Below are 20,701 nucleotides of genomic sequence, written 5' to 3' on the forward strand. Positions count from 1 at the left end.
AGTAGATTTCATGTCAAAGGGTATATCATTCTGCACCATCCGGTGTTTCATGACTGAACTAGATATTAATTAAATTACAAAGAATGAGGATATGTATTTGAGCAATATAAGATAGCAATACTCTGTACTGATGTTGTATAATCACAACAGAAAGGGTGAATTGTGAAGTACCCTTCTTACAATTGCAGAAAAGGTTGGGGAGTTGAGAATTTTGTGATACTAACAATCTAGGGTTGGTTCAATTATTCTTGTTTTCTGTGCATGTGCAAATGCTGATGCGCAAATGTTGCCTGCTTTATTTCATTTTCTTTACTCTATTTTTTATTTACCCACATATTGATTAATACATCCTTATCATATCATACACTTGAAATGCTGAAAAGAACAAATTAACAGTAATTATTAATATTTATTTAGTGTACACCAGCTGAAAATAATGCCTTCATTAATTATGCTGTCTGTTATCACATATTTATGTTATACATCTATGCACGTTGCCTGCTCTGTCTGCTATGCCTATAAACACAGGAAATTTCAAGAAAGAAATTAAAATACATATTGTATTTTAAAATTTATAATTCGCATTCAATGAAAATGTTCACATCATTACAGTGGCAGCTTTATTGTATAGATAAATCTGTAAATAAGTGAAAATCAGCTAGAATTAACCTTTTTTATGCAAAGTTTTAACATTCTTTGTCTTATTTCCTTGATTTGTAAACCATATATTATGGGATTCAATCCTGGTGGTATAACATGAAACATTACATTCCCGAACTTCCGAGTCTCAGCATACTCAGAAAAACGATGCAGAAAAATTGGGACGAAACCAAATACTATCAAGATTACATAAACAGCCAAATGAGAGCTGCAGGTTTTGATTGCTTTGCTGTTGGTTGCTTTGTTTTTGCTTTTTATACATACCATCACTATTCTGAGATATGTCAGTAACACCCACCCCAGTGAGGAGGTGAGTAAAACCACAGTGAAAGTTAAACCATATACATTATTAATCACTATATTTTCACAGGACAGTTTAAATAGTGAAGCATTGTCACAATAGTGGTTTGCAATGAATGATCTGCAGTGAGACAGGCGCACACTGAGACCGATCAAAATTGACACTGGAACTACTGCAGCACCCCAGGCTCCTGTCGACAGTTTAATCATCATTTTATTGCTCATTATAGCTGGGTATCGCAGTGGATTGCATATGGCCACATATCTGTCAAAGGCCATTATCATTAGAATAGTATGGGATGTTGTTCCATATAAATGTGTAAAAAAAGCTTGGAAAACACACTCCACATATGTGATGTAGCGCTCAGAGGGGTCTGTTATTAAATCCTTCAGTAAACGCGGTATGAGTACAGTTGCACACATAATATCACTCACTGGCAAGTGACAGAAAAGAATGTACATAGGCTGGTGTAAACTTTTTTCTGCTAAGATCTGAATCAAAATCCCAATGTTAGACACCATTGCAAAGACATAAGCCATCAACAGAAAAATGAATGTGAGCTGGCTTGACTGAGGTGTAACTTGCAGTCCCTCCAGTAAGAGTACACTATATCTGAATGTCAGGTTGTCCATTTGTGACCTAAAGAAAACAGATTAAGTGACAAACACTTGTATTAACAGCATATTATCTCAAAGCATTGCCGCAGGTAGATTATATATGCTTCCAGAGAGTAGTCATATTTTATACTAATGTTCTACAGATACTAACTAGGGTTTTCTTAGTTATGTCACATTTTGCCTTCTTTTTTTCATTTACACTTGCTTACAGAAGTCATGAAATATTGTTGATCACTGTATAATTATGTAATATGAGTTTAATATAATATGACTACATATGAAATATTCTTTACTTACCAAAGAAAATGACCGATAGATACACAGTTGTCACGTCACTTCATAAACGTCACTTCATATACAGAGGCATCTAACTTCTACTGATTTTTCATTAGTCATAAAGAGCACAACCTGGTTGTCTCTGAGTAGATTTAAGCATGCATCACCATTTTATTGTGTCACCACAACTTAAGTCTTGTCATCATACCCCAAGAGTGAAAATACACTTTTATCTCTCTTTTCTGTGGTTGGTGCACTGCTTACCAGGGGTGTGTTTCCCAAAAGCATTTTAGCCAGCTATGATTGCAGGTTATCTTGTTACCATCAAAGTTCAGTGATTTGGTGTTTCCCAAAACCATAATTCTAGTATATATTTGCAAACAGCATTGCAAAATTGTGGTTGGATCTGCAGCTCTCGAACCTGTCATTAGAAGCTTAGATTGTAGTTGTAGTTACTTAATTAGATCATGCTCTTGAAAAAAATAAGCAAGCTATACAAGCAGTACATTCTATAGATTTCATTATATATATATATATATATATATATATATATATACACACAGTATCTCACAGAAGTGAGTACACCCCTCACATTTTTGTAAATATTTTATTATATCTTTTCGTGTGACAACACTGAAGAAATGACACTTTGCTACAATGTAAAGTAGTGTACAGTGTACAGCTTGTATAAGAGGGTAAATTTGCTGTCCCCTCAAAATAACTCAACACACAGCCATTAATGTCTAAACCGCTGGCCACAAAGTGAGTACACCCCTAAGTGAAAATGTCCAAATTGGGCCCAAAGTGTCAATATTTTGTGTGGCCACCATTATTTTCCAGCACTGCCTTAACCCTCTTGGGCATGGAGTTCACCAGAGCTTCACAGGTTGCCACTGGAGTCCTCTTCCAGTCCTCCATGACGACATCACGGAGCTGGTGGATGTTAGAGACCTTGCGCCTTCCGTTTGAGGATGCCTCACAGATGCTCAATAGGGTTTAGGTCTGGAGACATGCTTGGCCAGTCCATCACCTTTACCCTCAGCTTCTTTAGCACTGGGGAGCTACAGTTCATTGAGGGAACTGTATGAACAGTGGTCGTTATCATGTTACAGTGGTTGTTATCATGTTAGAATACTGCCCTGCGGCCCAGTCTCAGAAGGGAGGGGATCATGCTCTGCTTCAGTATGTCACAGTACATGTTGGCATTCATGGTTCCCTCAATGAACTGTACCTCCCAGTGCCGGCAGCACTCAGAGAGTTCTTTGCCATGAGGTGCCATGTTGAACTTCCAGTGACCAGTATGAGAGAGTAAGAACGATAACACCAAATTTAACACACCTGCTCCCCATTTACACCTGAGACCTTGTAACACTAACGAGTCACATGACACCGGGGAGAGAAAATGGCTAATTGGGCCCAATTTGGACATTTTCACTTAGGGGGGTACTCACTTTTGTGGCCAGCGGTTTAGACATTAATGGCTGTGTGTTGAGTTATTTTGAGGGAACAGCAAATTTACACTGTTATACAAGCTGTACACTCACTACTTTACATTGTAGGAAAGTGTCATTTCTTCAGTGTTGTCACGTGAAAAGATATAATAAAATATTTACAAAAATGTGAGGAGTGTACTCACTTCTGTGAGATACTGTATATGTACAGTGGGTACGGAAAGTATTCAGACCCCCTTAAATTTTTCACTCTTTGTTATATTGCAGCCATTTGCTAAAATCATTTAAGTTCATTTTTTTTCCTCATTAATGTACACACAGCACCCCATATTGACAGAAAAACACAGAATTGTTGACATTTTTGCAGATTTATTAAAAAAGAAAAACTGAAATATCACATGGTCCTAAGTATTCAGACCCTTTGCTGTGACACTCATATATTTAACTGAGGTGCTGTCCATTTCTTCTGATCATCCTTGAGATGGTTCTACACCTTCATTTGAGTCCAGCTGTGTTTGATTATACTGATTGGACTTGATTAGGAAAGCCACACACCTGTCTATATAAGACCTTACAGCTCACAGTGCATGTCAGAGCAAATGAGAATCATGAGGTCAAAGGAACTGCCTGAAGAGCTCAGAGACAGAATTGTGGCAAGGCACAGATCTGGCCAAGGTTACAAAAAAATTTCTGCTGCACTTAAGGTTCCTAAGAGCACAGCGACCTCCATAATCCTTAAATGGAAGACGTTTGGGACAACCAGAACCCTTCCTAGAGCTGGCCGTCTGGCCAAACTGAGCTATCGGGGGAGAAGAGCCTTGGTGAGACAGGTAAAGAAGAACCCAAAGATCACTGTGGCTGAGCTCCAGAGATGCAGTCGGGAGATGGGAGAAAGTTGTAGAAAGTCAACCATCACTGCAGCCCTCCACCAGTCGGGGCTTTATGGCAGAGTGGCCTGACGGAAGCCTCTCCTCAGTGCAAGACACATGAAAAAACACCTGAAGGACTCCAAGATGGTGAGAAATAAGATTCTCTGGTCTGATGAGACCAAGATAGAACTTTTTGGCCTTAATTCTAAGCGGTATGTGTGGAGAAAACCAGGCACTGCTCATCACCTGTCCAATACAGTCCCAACAGTGAAGCATGGTGGTGGCAGCATCATGCTGTGGGGGTGTTTTTCAGCTGCAGGGACAGGACGACTGGTTGCAATCGAGGGAAAGATGAATGCGGCCAAGTACAGGGATATCCTGGACGAAAACCTTCTCCAGAGTGCTCAGGACCTCAGACTCGGCCGAAGGTTTACCTTCCAACAAGACAATGACCCTAAGCACACAGCTAAAATAACGAAGGAGTGGCTTCACAACAACTCCGTGACTGTTCTTGAATGGCCCAGGCAGAGCCCTGACTTAAATCCAATTGAGCATCTCTGGAGAGACCTAAAAATGGCTGTCCACCAACGTTACCATCCAACCTGACAGAACTGGAGAGGATCTGCAAGGAGGAACGGCAGAGGATCCCCAAATCCAGGTGTGAAAAACTTGTTGCATCTTTCCCAAAAAGACTTATGGCTGTATTAGATCAAAAGGGTGCTTCTACTAAATACTGAGCAAAGGGTCTGAATACTTAGGACCATGTGATATTTCAGTTTTTCTTTTTTAATAAATCTGCAAAAATCACTATAAAGCTTGGATGCGTCAAGATATTTATTAATATAACTCTGATTGTGTTCATCAGAAAGAAGAAAGTCATATACACCTAGGCTTGAGGGTAAGTAAATCTTGGGGTAATTTTCATTTTTAAGTGAACAAATCCTGTTGTATCAAAGTACTTAAAGTGTTCTTTAAGTAATAAATGGGAAGCATAGTTTCATTTGTCTCAAAACCCCGTTGCACAACTAGCATTTTTTAATGTATCAAGCACCATTTTTGAAGAGTGCACAGTACTCAAGCTCCTGGAACCCTGGAGCATGATGTTATATTTCTTATATTTCTAAATTATAATTTCAATTTTTTTGTGTTTACTTGCACCATTTTTACCTTCTTCACACTACAGGACCAGCTTACAGCGAATACTGAACCTGACTATGAAAATGTTGAGCAAGCAATAGACCTTAGTCGGGTTGAATGCCATATTGAATTTAACAGACTAAAACAATGCTGTTACAATGCTGTAACATGTATAGTCAGTTTTGGTTTCATGTTCATTGTGTTCAGTTCCTGTTTGCCAGTGTTTCATTTGCTAGTTTGATTCTGTGGTTTTTGATTGAGTTGTACAGGTGTTCTTTGTTATGTTAATCATCTCAGTGTGTATATTAGCCCTCAGTTCATTTAGTTCTTGGTTCTGTGTCATCAGTATCAAACATGGTTGTGTTTTCTTCTATGTTCTCCTTGCCTTGAGGTTTATAATAAATAATGTGATAACACTTTACAATAAGGGTCCATGAATAATCATGTACTAATACCTGAATTAATACTTAATTCAGCATTAACTAATGATTATTGAAAGCATGAACTAATCATGAACCAATGAAGAGCTAACCTTAACTATGACAGGAGTCATATGGATTCATGCATGAATAACAACAGCCTTAACTACATGTTAGTACATGTTTGATAGTTAATGCATTAACTAACATTTATTGCTAAACCAAATCAATCAGCCTCTTTAAGAAGGAATTAGAAGTAATCTGACTTTGAAACAAATTTAAATAATATTATCAGAGTTTAAACTTTTGACTGCAGCTTTATCATAAACATTACTGAATAGAACAAAATTAACTGATCCATCACATCAAATGTAGAAAACATTAAATATGCTATTCAGTGTTTTCTGCATTTCTACACACTATAAAAGATCTTTATCTGTTTTGTGATGTTGTCTTTCTCTTCAAACTCACCCTCCTGCAACTTATGCACAGCTAAATAAAAATTCAAAACCCACAAAGAACATTTGTGGAACAGTTCCCAAAGAAAGGACCAAACTGGAATCATGGTCAGAACGTTTGCCGGGATGAGTAGAGTTCAATCTCCATCCAGACACAGGCCGTGATGATACTGTACCTCCACTCTCTGACTTATTGAAAAGCCACACGACATCACTTAACTGGCCTAAATACTAGTTGTGTTAGTACATGTGTGTTTGATAGTAAGTTTATGAAAAAATAATGTGCTGAATTTAGTAAGTTGTTAACAGTGAATTAATTATGATTGAGCCCTCTCAAGTAAAGTCATTACAAAATAATGCATTAACAAGACATGAGTTGATGTTAGTGTATGGTTAATTAATAATGAGTTAATTATGATGGGCCCTCTCAAGTAAAGTCATGACAAAATAATGCATTAACAAGGCATGAGTTGATGTTAGTTAATAATGAGTTAGTAATGATTGGGCCCCTCAAAGTATAGTCATGACACTATGATGCACTAACAAAACATTAAATAAAATATGATTAAACGTGCAGTAAGAGTTTCATTCTTATTCTTTTACACCACCAGTACAAAAAATGTCTCGGGTTACGTCTGTAACCCTGGTTCCCTGAATAGGGAACGAGACACTGCGTCGATACGCATTGGGGTCACCTCTGCGTGATTACGTCTTGAAGCACTTGTGAAATCGAACCAATAGGGTGACGGGACGTCAGAGCGGGTGACGTCATGGACCAGGAAACTATAAAGCACACCTGAGAACAAAGAACACCAGCTTCTGATTGGCTGAAGCAAGACGCTCACAGGCATGAAGGGAGTATGGCAAGGAGATGCAGCGTCTCGTTCCCTATTCGGGGCTGGATGAGTCAGAGAATACCACAGTGGGCAATGAGAAGTTTCTTCCGAAGCAAACAGGTCGACTTCTGCGCAACCGAAATTTTTCCAAATGAGCTCCACCACCTCAGGGTGGAGTCTCCATTCCCCGGGCCTTGGCCCCTGCCTCGACAGGATGTCTGCCCCCACATTTTGATGCCCCGGGATATAAGCTGCTTTCAGGGAGAGGAGCTTCCCCTGGGCCCACAGGAGGATCCGATGGGCTAACTTGCACAACTGGTGAGACCTCAGACCCCCCTGGTTGTTGATATAGGAGACCACCGACATGTTGTCCGTGCGGACCAACACATGGTGGCCCCTCAGGTCTGGGAGGAAGTATTTGAGTGCTCGAAATACCGCCATCATTTCCAGCTGATTTATGTGCCAGGAAAGTAGATGGTCCTCCCAAAGACCCTGAGCTGAGCGATCACTCATGATTGCCCCCCCCAGCCTGTTAGCATTACGCAACGACAAGGAGCTCCCAACACAGGTCCCTGGGACAGGAACCAAGGCTTCTTCCACATGACTAAGGCACGAAGGCATCGCCGCGTGACCTTGATCATGCAAAAAGGATTTCCCCTCGGAGAAAACCCCTTGGTCCTGAGCCACCACTGTAACCACATGTGCAGCAGGCCAAAAGGTATCACGTTGGACGCAGCAGCTATCAGACCCAACAGTCTCTGAAACTGTTTTACAGTGAGTGACTGGCCTAATTTCACACCATTCACAGCTGAGAGGATGGAATTCACCCGAGCAGGAGACAGATGTGCCTGCATCGTGGTGGAATCCCAGACTACCTCTAGATAGTTGGTAGTTTGTGCTGGAAGAAGCACACTCTTCTTGGCATTGAGTCTCATCCCTAACCTTCTCATATTGGACAGAACAACATATCGATGTTGAACTGCCAGTTGCTCGGATTGAGCTAGAATCAACCAATCGTCAATATAATTCAACACGCGGATGCCCTGGAGTCTCAGAGGAGCCAGAGCTGCATCCATGCATTTCGTGAAGGTGCGGGGTGAAAGTGCTAGACCGAAAGGAAGAACCCTGTATTGATAAGCTTCGCCCCCAAAAGCAAATCTGAGGAAATTCCTGTGCTGAGGATGGATGGATAGATGAAAGTAAGCGTCTTTCAGATCTATTGTCACAAACCAGTCCTCGGACCTGATCTGTGTGGTAATCTGTTTGAGTGTAAGCATCTTGAACTTGAGATTTTGAATAGAGCGATTTAACACACGTAAATCTAGAATAGGACACAACCCTCCATCCTTCTTTGGAACAATGAAGTAACGGCTGTAAAACCCTGACAGCTTGCTGGGAGGAGAAACCCTTTCTATAGCTCCTTTTTGCAAGAGTGTCATAACCTCCTGTTCCATTACCAGAGACTGCTCGGGGTCCACCACCGTAGGGAGGACCCCACTGAACCGGGGCGGGCAAGACCCGAATTGTATTCTGTAACCCTTTTCTATTGTGAGCAGCACCCATTGAGAAATATTGGGAAGAAGCTTCCATTCTGCCAGAAATTCTACTAAGGGAACCAGTCTCTCGAGGCTGGCCTCTGGTGTTTTTTGAGCATTCAACTCGGCGCCCTGAAGCGGTGAACCGGCAGGGAACAACCGAATCAAACGCTGGCCGGCCCTCCTCAGAGGGTCGGTGGGGACCGCTGCGCCCTGAAGCACACGAGGTGGCAGGGTTGGCAGAACGGCCCTCTGAGGGCACCGAAGAGGGACGGGTACCATATAGTGTGATACAGGACCCTCTCCGGAGGGGGCTGCCCTCAGATGTCCTTTGCCACTGGCGTCAGGACCTCTTCGAAGCCTTCCTCGCGATAATGACAGTCCTCAGATCTGTCTTACCCTTAGAAGGCTTCAACTGTGTTGCCCGTCCCGGTCCCCAAGCTCTTTGCAGGGAAGCACGGGTGGCGACACTCTATTTTTGTTGTGCTCTACGCGCTGAGGAGCTGCTTGACGGCCGAGGCTGCTCCCGCTCAGCAGCCTCGGAGGGTAGAGAGCGGCGGGGGAGGAACTTCTGGAAGGCCGCTGACTGTTTTTTGGCTTCCTGGAACCTCTCGACTACCGATGTGACAGAGACGCCGAAGAGGCCCAGGGAAGACAGCGGCACATCCAAAAGCACACTCTTATCTTTCTCTTTGATGTCAGATAAGTTGAGCCATAAATGCCTCTCTGTGGCCACCAGGGCTGCCATAGATCGGCCGATTGTTTTAGTCTTCTTCTTGGTGGCCCGGAGAGATAAGTCAGTGGCTTTCCTTAGCTCTTGGATCGCTTCAAAGCTAACCTCCCCGCTCTCATCTATTTCCCCCAGCAGGTCAGCCTGGTAAGCTTGCAATATTGACATCGTGTGTAAGGAAGCTGCAGCCTGACCTGCTGCCGAATAAGCTTTGCCCACCAGCGCTGATGTAGTTCTTAGCGGTCTGGTGGGCAGCGTCGGGGATTTGAGGGATGATGCAGACTCAGACGAGAGATAGCTCGCAAGCGTTTCTTCTACCCGAGGCATCGCCCCATAACCATACTGTTTCAGCCCCACGATATTAGAATAGACCGAATTCTGGGGGCTGAACACTCTATACTGCGCTGGTCTCTGCCACGACCTCAACACCTCAGTGTGGAGGTCGGGAAAGAACGGCAGTCCCCGACGCAGAGGTTGTGACCTAGCAGGCAGAAAGCGCTCATCCAGCTTGCTCTTTTGCAGCGCTTCATGTCTTTCAGCGGGCCATTCAATATGTAATTTTTCCACTGCCCTGGTCACAACCTCTAGCATCTCCTCATAGGCTGGAGAACAGGATGGCGAGTCCTCATCTCCAGCCTCGACGCTCACCACATCCACCTCCTCAGGGCTGGATAGATGAAGCGCTGGTGTCTCTCTCCGGGGGAAAGAAACCGCAGCGTGTGCTTCCACCACCAGAGAAGAGACACTGGGTCTGACAGGTGAGGGCAGAGATAAGGCTGAGCCCGTCTCAAACCCCTCTGTCAGATCCATCTGTGAACCCCATGACTGAAGCCGGCACTCTGCCTCGGCAGAAGCGGGACCCGACCCGTGGGGAACACTGGACGCGGTGCCCTCCTCTTTTTTGTCAAAGAGTGCCCAGCGAGAACGGAATGTTCTGAGTGTAAGCTTTTCGCAATGCACACAGACAGCTCCCTTGAGAGCTGCCTGGGCATGCTCCACTCCTAAACAAACAACACACATCTCGTGTGTATCCCCACCCGTGATGAAACGAGGGCAGGGATGAACACACTTGATAAACTGTTGTTTGCTCGCCATAACGTGTCTTAAATATATATATATATATATATATATATACATACATGCTTGGGTGTACAAAAAATACTCTTGTCCTCAGAAGAAGAGATCTATTCAGGCTGTATATGTAACTGACAGACAACACCAAATAAGACACATGATAACACAGAGCGCTTGCTGAAGAAACAGAAGCTGGCGTTCTTTGTTCTCAGGTGTGCTTTATAGTTTCCTGGTCCATGACGTCACTCGCTCTGACATCCCATCACCCTATTGGTTCGATTTCACAAGTGCTTCAAGACGTAATCACGCAGAGGTGATCCCCATGAAAGGGAACAGATGATAATGGTTATCTGGAGTTCTTTTATTATTTATTGACATCAAACATATATGGACTCAAAAGAACATACCTGTAAATACATATCCGGAACATTTACAATCAAATATGGCGCGTCCACAAGATAATGCTAATCAAAGCATATACAAATAAACGACAAACCAATACAGTTAATTATAGTTCATAACTTCCTGAAAATTCCAAATAAAAAACACATGCAAACATGACTTTAATTATCAATTCGGTCCACCAAATCAGACATCAGACAACAGCAAGCACCAGACTGTGCCACTTATGAGTGTCCCACCAGAAACAAACCCTACATACTGTAGTCCCCAGAAGAAAATTAGTTATGTCTAAACATAATGTTACAATACAGAAGGGTCGGAGACAAGGAATGCAGGTAATGGGTGTTTATTGAACAACCAGCAGAGATAACAGGAATGCAGGTGAGTAAATGGTGAGAATGTGGGTAAATGGTGACTATTAGATGAATGATACTGTCCTTTGTTTTGCAGTGATGGTGAGCTGGGTTGACTGACGAATGGCTGGCGAAGCAGAGCAGATAAGACACTGGAGAACTCACACGAAGATGGGAGACACAGAAAGAGACTTGGGAACACGCTGGAGACAGGTAAGTAGTTTGCAGGAGTCCTTGAGGTAAGCATGAAGGTAAGTCTTAGATGCTAACGAGACCGGACGATGACTGTGTGAGTGAGCGTGTCTTTTGTACTGGTGGTGATTGCCGTGCTGATGAGGTGCAGGTGTGTGTGATCAGTACTCTGGTGAGGGAGTGCGCTGTTATTGGGTGATGGTGGAGCCTGGCGTGTCTGTGACACATAAATGAACAGTGAAAATCAGAAAGCGGTTTAGATCAAATTAAATTTATTAGTGGTAGTTATTAGTCTATTTTCCACACTTGATTAGATATTAGATCTATGTAATTAATGGCAAAATAATCATGCACCATTCTAATTATTTGTCACGAAGCTGTATGCATTATGGTATTATAGTTTAAATTTTGACAGTATTTATTCATGTTTAATTCAAAGTCAGAGACCTAATTATTTATTCTTATAGAGACTGTTTGATTTAGTTTACCCCAAATGTTAATTAATGCATTAAATATCTAGATAAGTTAGCTTTATTTTTTATACTGCTTTACAGCAAAATTAAACTCTGTTTGCATCATTCAATCATTATTTTCATGTTCATCACTGTATGCTGCTTTAACAATCTGTATTGAATAAAGCATTATTATAGAAATAAAGGTGACTATTTTAATGTGACAAATAATAAAAATGATTATTTTGCCATTAATTACATAGATCTGTCTAATCAAATGTGGAAAATAGACTAATAACTACCACTAATAAATTTAATTTGATCTAAACCGTTTTCTGATTTTTATTGTTCATTTATGTTTAGACATAACTACTTTTCTTCCCGGGAATACAGTATGCAGGGTTTGTTTCTGGTGGGACACTCATTAGTGGCGCACTCTAGTTGCTTGCTCGCTCGGCGCATTAGTTGCTACGGTATTGCTGCGTTTTATTCTAATAGATGTTGTTTGCGTTGGTTAACTGAATTGATAATTAAAGTCATGTCTGCATGTGTTTTGTATTGGTATTTTTCAAGACGTTATGTACCGTAATTATTGTTTTGTCGTATTGTAATGCATTATTTTGTAATGACTTTACTTGAGAGGGTCTAGACATAATTAATTCACTGTGAACTACCTACTAAATTAAGCACATGTTTTATTTTAAACTTACTATCAAATACACAGCTAGTGTTCAGGCCAGTTAAGTGATGACGTGTGGCTTTTCAAGAAGTCAGAGAGAGGAGGACAGTATCATCACGGCCTGCGTCTGGATGGAGGTTGAACTGTACTGATCCCAGCAAATGTTCTGACCATGATTCCAGTTTGGTCATTTCTTTGGGAACTGTTCCACAAACGTTCTTTGTTGGTTTTGAATTTTTATGTTTTTATTTAGCTGTGCATAAATTGCAGTAGGGTGAGTTTGAAGGGAAAGAGAACAACACAAAACAGATAAAGACCTTTTAAGATCAATTATTAGTGTATTTAGTGTTTTATACATTTAATGAGGATCACTTAATTCTGTGCTATTCAGTAATGTTTATGACAAAGCTGCAGTCAAAAGTTTAAACTCTGATAATATTATTTAAATTTGTTTCAAAGTCAGATTACTTCTTAATCTTCTTAAAGAAGCTGTTTGATTTGGTTTAGCCATAAATGTTAATTAATGTATTAACTATCAAACATGTACTAACATGTAGTTAAGGCTGCTGTTATTCATGCATGAATTCATATGACTCCTGTCGTAGTTAAGGTTAGCTCTTCATTGGTTCATGATTAGTTCATGCTTTCAGTAATCATTAGTTCATGCTGAATTAAGTATTAATTCAGGTATTAGTACATGATTATTCATGGACCCTTATTGTAAAGTGTTACCAATAATGTTATAGTTCTCTCCTTCGTGCGCTTATACAACCACAGCATGACAGAACATGGAACCAAAACAGAAAAAACAATGGACTCACAAGCAGTGCGTCTTCTCCTGCTCCCAGAACAAAGGCCGTTGCTGGAATATTTGTTTTGGACGCTCAGAGTTGTCCTGTAGCCACTCCTTTGTTATCTTGGCTGTGTTCTTAGGGTCGTTGTCCTGTTGGAAGATGAACCATTGCCCCAGTCTGAGGTCCAGAGCACTCTGGAGCAGGTTTTCATCAAGGATGTCTCTGTACATTGCTGCATTCATCTTTACCTCAATCCTGACTAGTCTCCCAGTTTCTGCCGCTGAAAAACATCCCCACAGCATGATGCTGCCACCACCATGCTTCACTGTAGGGATGGTATTGGCTAGGTGGTGAGCAGTGCCTGGTTTCCTCCAGACATAATACTTGCTATTCAGGCCAAAGAGTTCAATATTTGTTTCATCAGACCAGAGAATTTTGTTTCTCATGGTCTGAGAGTCCTTCAGGTGCCTCTTGGCAAACTCCAGGTGGGCTGTCATGTGCCTTTTACTGAGGAGTGGCTTCTGTCTGGCCACTCTACCATACAGGCCCGATTAGTGGAGTGCTGCAGAGATGGTTATTCTTCTGGAAGGTTCTCCTCTCTCCACGGAGTTGGAGAAATGTTGGAGCTCTGTCAGAGTGACCATCGGGTTCTTGGTCACCTCCCTGACCTACCGCTGATCGCTCAGTTTGGCCGGGTTGCCCACTCTAGGAAGAGAACTGGTGGTTTCAAACTTCTTAAATTTACGGATGATGGAGGCCACTGTGCTCATTGGGACCTTCAATGCTGCAGAAAATTATGTACCCTTCCCCAGATCTGGGCCTCGATACAGTCCTGTCTCGGAGGTCTACAGACAATTCCTTGGACTTCATGGCTTGGTTTGTGCTCTGACATGCACTGTTAACTGTGGGACCTTATATAGACAAGTGTGTGCCTTTCCAAATCATGTCCAATCAACTGAATTTTCTACAGGTGGACTCCAATCAAGTTGTAGAAACATCTCAAGGATGATCAGTGGAAACAGGATGCATCTGAGCTCAATATTGAGTGTCATGGCAAAAGCTGTGAATACTTATGTACCCAAGGTGAAAAACTTAGTGTACTACAAGTGGTAACTACATTTTTTTAAATACAGAGATAGTATATTAAAAGCACATTTTAGTTCATATTTCATGGTGTCTCAAAATAGCACGGTTGAGTACACTTAGATGTTCTTAAAGGATTAGTTCACTTTGAAATGAAAATTAGCCCAACCTTTACTCATCCTCAAGCCATCCTAGGTGTATATGACTTTCTTGTTTCTGATGTAGACAATCGGAGAAATATTAATAAATATTCTGACACATCCGAGCTTTATAATGGCAGCGATAGGGTTCAATGAGTATGAGCTGAACAAAGTGCTTCCATCCACATCCATCCATCATAAATGTGTACTCCACATGGCTCCAGAGTGTTAGTAAAGGCCTTCTGAAGTGAAGCAATGCGTTATGAAGTTATGAAGTCAAATATCGAGCTTCCGCCAGACCGCCTTCCGTATGCAGGTTACTGTTACGGACAGAATGGCAGGAGACAACAGATATGAAAACAGGTGATGATTTATTGGTGAACAGCACGGTAAACACAGTAAAGCAGTTAAGTGGGTTGTAGTTGAAGACTTTAGTGCAGTGGTAACAGAATGCTGATACAGTCCTTGTCTTACTAATATGTAGATCATGGATGGATGATTGTTGACTGACGGGATGATCACAAGTAGCAGATAAGTAAACTCACACACAGATGACACAGCACTGACTGAGGTGAGTGGTGTGCTTATGTAGCTGTGGTGATCAGGTGCTGATGGGAAACAGGTGTGTGTGTGATTAGTACTCTGGTGAGGGAGTGCGGTGTGATTGGCTGATGGTGGAGCCTGGTGGGTCTGTGACAGTTACGAAGAAAGTGTACAGTTTTTACGGTGGCACACGCTGCATAAAGTTCCTAGATCATGTAACTATCACAACTTTTTTTCACAACTGTTTTATAGTGTTTTGTCTACTGAATTTTTCTTAATAATCGGTATGTTTTTAAACAATAGTACAATCACAGCCTCATTTTCATTCCTATCAAAACATATGATGCTACTTTGACTAATCTCATTGGCCACAGAATCAGCTTGTGCTGTGTAGTAAATTATGTGATTGCTAGTAGATTTCATAATAAAGGGGATATCAGTCTTTGCCATTTAAAGTATCATGACTGAACTAATTATTAATTAAATTGCAAAGAATGAAGATATACAGTATATTAAAGCAATATACATATTAACCAATATTAAAAGATACATTCCAGATGAATGAACCTCATCTGATGGAGAACTGTCTATAGTATGTCATCCAACTGAAAGTCTCCAAAGGATTTGGGTAGCTTATTTTGAATGTAACTACTTATAGATAGCAAGATAGCAATGCCCTCTACTGATATTGTATAATCACAATGGAAAAGGTGAAGCGTGAAATACCCTTCTTAGAATTGGAGAAACTGTTGGGGAGTTGAGAATTTTCTGATACTAACAATCTAGGGTTGGCTCAAACTAAGCTCAACGAAGCTTTAAATATTCTTGCTTTCTGTGCATGTGCAAATGTTGATGCACAAATGTTGCCTGCTTTATTCCATTTTCTTCACTCTATTTTTTTTTTATTACACATATTGCTTAATACATAAATGATATTATACACTTGAAATGATGAAAAGAACAAATTAACAATAATTATTAATATTTATTTAGTGTACACCAGCTACAAATTATGCCTTCATTAATAATGTTGACTGTTATCACATATTTATGTTATACATCTATACATGTTGCCTGCTTTGTCGGATATGCCTATACAGAGGAAATTCATAGAAAGAAATTAAAATATGTGGTAACAATAAGGTTCATTTGTTAACATTAGTTAATGTATTAACTAACATGAACTAACCATGAGCAATACATTTGTTACTGTATTTGTTAATCTTTGTTAACATTAGTTAATAAAAATACAGCTGTTCATAGTTTGTTCATGTTAGTTCACAGTGCATTAACTAATGTTAACAAATACAACTCTTGATTTTAATAATGTATTAGTAAATGTTAAAATTAACATTAACAAAGATTAATGAATGCTGTAGAAATGCAGTTCATTATTAGTTCATTTTAACTAAAGTAGTTAACAAATGTTAACTAATGAACCTTATTATAAAATGTTACCAAATATGTATTTAAGTATTTAAAATTTAAAATTTGCACTTGATTGCATAAATAAATCTACAAATAAATAAAAATCAGATAGAATTAACTTTTATTTATGCACATTTTTAACATCCTTTGTCTTATTTCCTTGGATTGTAAACCATATATTATGGGATTCAATCCAGGTGGTATAACATGAAACAGTACACTCCCGAACTTCCTACTCTCAGCATATACAGGGAAACGATGGAGAAAAATTGGAACAAATCCACAGATCTGCATGATTATATAAACAGCTAAGTGAGTGCTGCAGGTTTTTATTGCTTTGCTGTTAGTTGCTTTGTTTTTGCTTTTTATACATACCATTGCTATTCTGAGATATGTCAGTAACACCCACCCCAGTGAGGAGGTGAGTAAAACCACAGTAAAAGTTAATCCATATACATTATTAATCACTGTATTTTCACAGGACAGTTTAAATAGTGAAGCATTGTCACAAAAGTGGTTTGCAATGAATGATCTGCAGTGAGAGAGACGCACACTGAGGCCGATCAAAATTGACACTGGAACTACTGCAGCACCCCAGGCTCCTGCCGACAATTTTACAATCATTTTATTGCTCATTATAGTTGGGTATCGCAGTGGATTGCATATGGCCACATATCTGTCAAAGGCCATGATCATTAGAATAGTATTGGATGTTGTTCCATATAAATGTGTAAAAAAAGCTTGGAAAACACACTCCACATATGTGATGTAGCGCTCAGAGGGGTCTGTTATTAAGTCCTTCAGTAAACGCGGTACGAGGACAGTTGTTCCAATAATATCACTCACTGGCAAGTGACAGAAAAGAATGTACATAGGCTGGTGTAAACTTTTTTCTGCTGAGATCTGAATCAAAATCCCAATGTTAGACACCATTGCAAAGACATAAGCCATCAACAGAAAAATGAATGTAAGCTGGCTTGACTGAGGTGTAACTTGCAGTCCCTCCACTAAGAGTACACTATATCTGAATGTCAGGTTGTCCATTTGTGACCTATAGAAAACACAGATTAAGTGACAAACACTTGTATTAACAACACAATATCTCAAAGCATTGCTACAGGTAGATTACATATGCTTCCAGAGAGTAGTCATATTTTAAACTAATGCTGAAAAAAGATACTAGGGTTTTCTTAGTTATGTCACTCTTTATTATCTTTCTGTAGAAAGGTTACTCCTCAATTTTACCAAGGGAATTTGACCTTTTTTTTCCATTTACACTTGCTTACAGGACTCAAGAAATATTGTTGATCACTGTACAATTATGTAATATGAGTTTGATATAATATGACTACATCTGAAATATTCTTTACTTACCAAGGAAAATGACCGATAGATACACGTCACGCCACTTCATATAAATGTCACTTCATATACAGAGGCATCTAACTCTATTAGTCAGTGTTACTAAATTATCATTAGTTATGAAGAGCACAACCTGGTTGTCTCCGAGTAGATCTAAGCAGGCATCACCATTTTATTTATGTGCCACCACAACTTAAGTCTTGTCATCATACCTCAAGAGTGAAAATACACTTTTATCTCTCTTTTCTGTGATTGGTGCACTGCTTACCAGGGGTGTGTTTCCCAAAAGAATTTTTAGGCAGCTATGATTGCATGTGTTGTTGTTACCATCAAAGTTCAGTGATTTGGTGTTTCCCAAAACCATAATTCTAGTATATATTTGCAAACAGCATTGCAAAATTGTGGTTGGATCTGCAGCTCTCGAACCTGTCATTAGAAGCTTAGTTTGTAGTTAGTATGACAGATGAACTTACTTAGATCATGCTCTTGGAAAAAAATAAGCTATACATTCTATATATATATATATATATATATATATATATATATAAAATATGAACAACACCTCTGTTCAGCATTAGTTAATGTTTGTTAACGTTAACTCACATGTATTAATGCATCTATTAACATTAACAGCGCAAGTAGTTAACATTAGTTAATGCAATAGTTAACATTAACTAACCATGGACAACACCTCTGTTGAGCATTAGTTAATGTTTGTTAACGTTAATTCACGCATATATTAATGAATGTATCCATGTTAACTGCACAATTAGTTAACATTAGTTAATGCATTAGTTAACATTACCTAACCATTAACAACACCTCTGTTCAGCATTAGTTAATCATTGTTAACGTTAACTCGCACATATATTAATGCATCTATTCATGTTAACAGTGCAAGTAGTTAACATTAGTTAATGCACTATAATATGAAATAATCACGAACAATGCCTGTAAATAGCCTTAATGTTTTAAGGTTAACTTACTGTACATATTTACATTAGTTTATGTAACAGTTGACACACTAAGGGTGAACATTTCTAACTCACCATCTTACCCTAAAGGTAAAATGCTATCGTGTACCTCATCAGCATTATTTAATTACAAGGCATTGATTTGGGCTGTAGGCCTAAATATAATTGAAATGGAAATCATCTAAACATGAACAGATATGTTGTTCATGTTTATATGCACTTTACTATTATTACTTACATTCAACAAAGCATTCATTAATGGAATTTGTGAACCTTATTGTAAAGTGTACACTATTTCAACATTAACTGATGTGTTACTAACATTTATTGACCCTTTATTAACATGACTTACCATTGACAAAGCATTTAAATGAAAAAAAAAAAAAAAAAAAAAGTCTGTAATTGTTTAACCATTTTGTAATATTTTGCTGTGCGACACAGAAGGCGTTTTCTCCTATGCAGCGACTGACAATGCATAAGATACACCAAAGCACAACATAAATTACCAAATCACATCAACTTTATTTGTTCACTGTACTCCAAATCTTTATAATCCCTATGTTTGTGAGGAACAGATCCAAATTCTGCGCTTTTTTCCGGCGATCTTCATCTTCATTCTCAGCAGCGACATTCATAGTCAAAGTTCGCGCTCGTTATGATTCAAATTTGAAAGTTGCGCCCTCGAGAACCTTTAATGCATGGTTTACTGCACTGATATCAAACGCTCATTGGATCTCACCTGCTTCGTCACAGATTGCGACCTGCAGTGTTTCAGTGGATTGACATTTGAAATGAGTACGCGCCTTCACGAAGAGAAGCAGGATTCATATTTTCATGGATTAATAGCTTAAATTCTGCTCTGAACCCTATAAAAACTATTACCGCCAGAGAGGAATGCGACTGGAACTCATCATCATTTGAACTACTTTTGGTACCACTTTTGACATTTTTGCAAAAAATAAATTATTGTGATTACGCTTGATTGTCTGTTATTCTTTTATTTATATCAGTACGGAGTTTTAAGAAATTGTTATGGGTAGGTTTAGGGGTAGGTGTGGATTAGTGGCTCAAAATATCGTTTTAATGTTATATTTTTTACTAAAATTGTCATTTTCCTGAACATTTATTTATGTTTTATTAGTTTAACATTCTGTGTAAAATGGGTATAGGGATGGGGTTTAGGGATCTTACATTTATCTACAAAACGATAAAAGGAAAATTATACATATATCTTTATCATTATGACATGAAAGATTCGTAAATATATTCTTAAAAATATAGTAAGTATTTTTACGTTTTAGTGCTATAAATAAGTCAATGTTGTACGTTTCAGCACCTTTCTAAACATACAAAAATGTACGTTTTGTGTCTTTGAAATACGTATTAATACCTACATATTAACAATGAGTCCAGGCTGGTAATAAAGGTTCTGAAAATGTATTTGAAGAATGGCTTTCACTCATTTAAGGTTCAGTAAAATCAATAAGGTTCACAAATTCCATTAATAAATGCTTTGTTAATGGTAAGTCATATTACTAAAGGGTCTACAAATGTTAGTAACGCATCAGTTAATGTTGAAATAGTGTACACTTTAAAATAAGATTCACAAATTCCATTAATGAATGCTTTGTTGAATTTAAATAATGATAGTAAAGTGCATATAAACATGAACAACATATCTGTTAATGTTTAGATGGTTTCCACTTCAGAATTATGTTTACAGCCCAAATCTATGCCTTGTTAATAAATAATGCTGATAAGGTACACAATGGCATTTTTACCTTTAGTGTGAGTGGTGAGTTAGAAATGTGTCAACTGCTACATAAATTAATGTAAGTACAGTAAGATAACCTTAAAACATTAAAGCTATTTAGAGGCATTGTTCATGATTAGTTCATGTTATCTAATGCATTAACTAATGGTAACTACTTGCGCT

The 20,701-nt window shown here is 39.2% G+C and overlaps 3 protein-coding genes across 3 annotated transcripts in view; 1 reads left to right on the forward strand and 2 right to left on the reverse strand.

Annotated features, from left to right (window-relative positions):
* slco2b1 (solute carrier organic anion transporter family, member 2B1) overlaps positions 1-20,701 on the forward strand; it is a 207,573-nt gene that overhangs the window by 111,573 nt on the left and 75,299 nt on the right. The window lies entirely within an intron of this gene.
* Positions 655-1,593, reverse strand: LOC127503374 (olfactory receptor 146-like). Its single transcript, XM_051877067.1, has one exon. The coding sequence runs from the start codon at positions 1,591-1,593 to the stop codon at positions 655-657; it is 939 nt and encodes a 312-aa protein (XP_051733027.1).
* LOC127503382 (olfactory receptor 52N2-like) lies at positions 16,544-17,479 on the reverse strand. Its single transcript, XM_051877077.1, has one exon. It carries the CDS (start codon positions 17,471-17,473, stop codon positions 16,544-16,546), a length of 930 nt encoding a protein of 309 aa, XP_051733037.1. The 5' UTR covers positions 17,474-17,479.

This window comes from Ctenopharyngodon idella, chromosome 21 (assembly GCF_019924925.1).
Source record: "Ctenopharyngodon idella isolate HZGC_01 chromosome 21, HZGC01, whole genome shotgun sequence".
NCBI lineage: Eukaryota > Metazoa > Chordata > Actinopteri > Cypriniformes > Xenocyprididae > Ctenopharyngodon > Ctenopharyngodon idella.

Excerpts from the sequence above, each read along its gene's own strand:
- LOC127503374 (XM_051877067.1), bottom strand. The coding sequence starts at position 1,593 with ATGGACAACCTGACATTCAGATATAGTGTACTCTTACTGGAGGGACTG.
- LOC127503382 (XM_051877077.1), bottom strand. The coding sequence starts at position 17,473 with ATGGACAACCTGACATTCAGATATAGTGTACTCTTAGTGGAGGGACTG.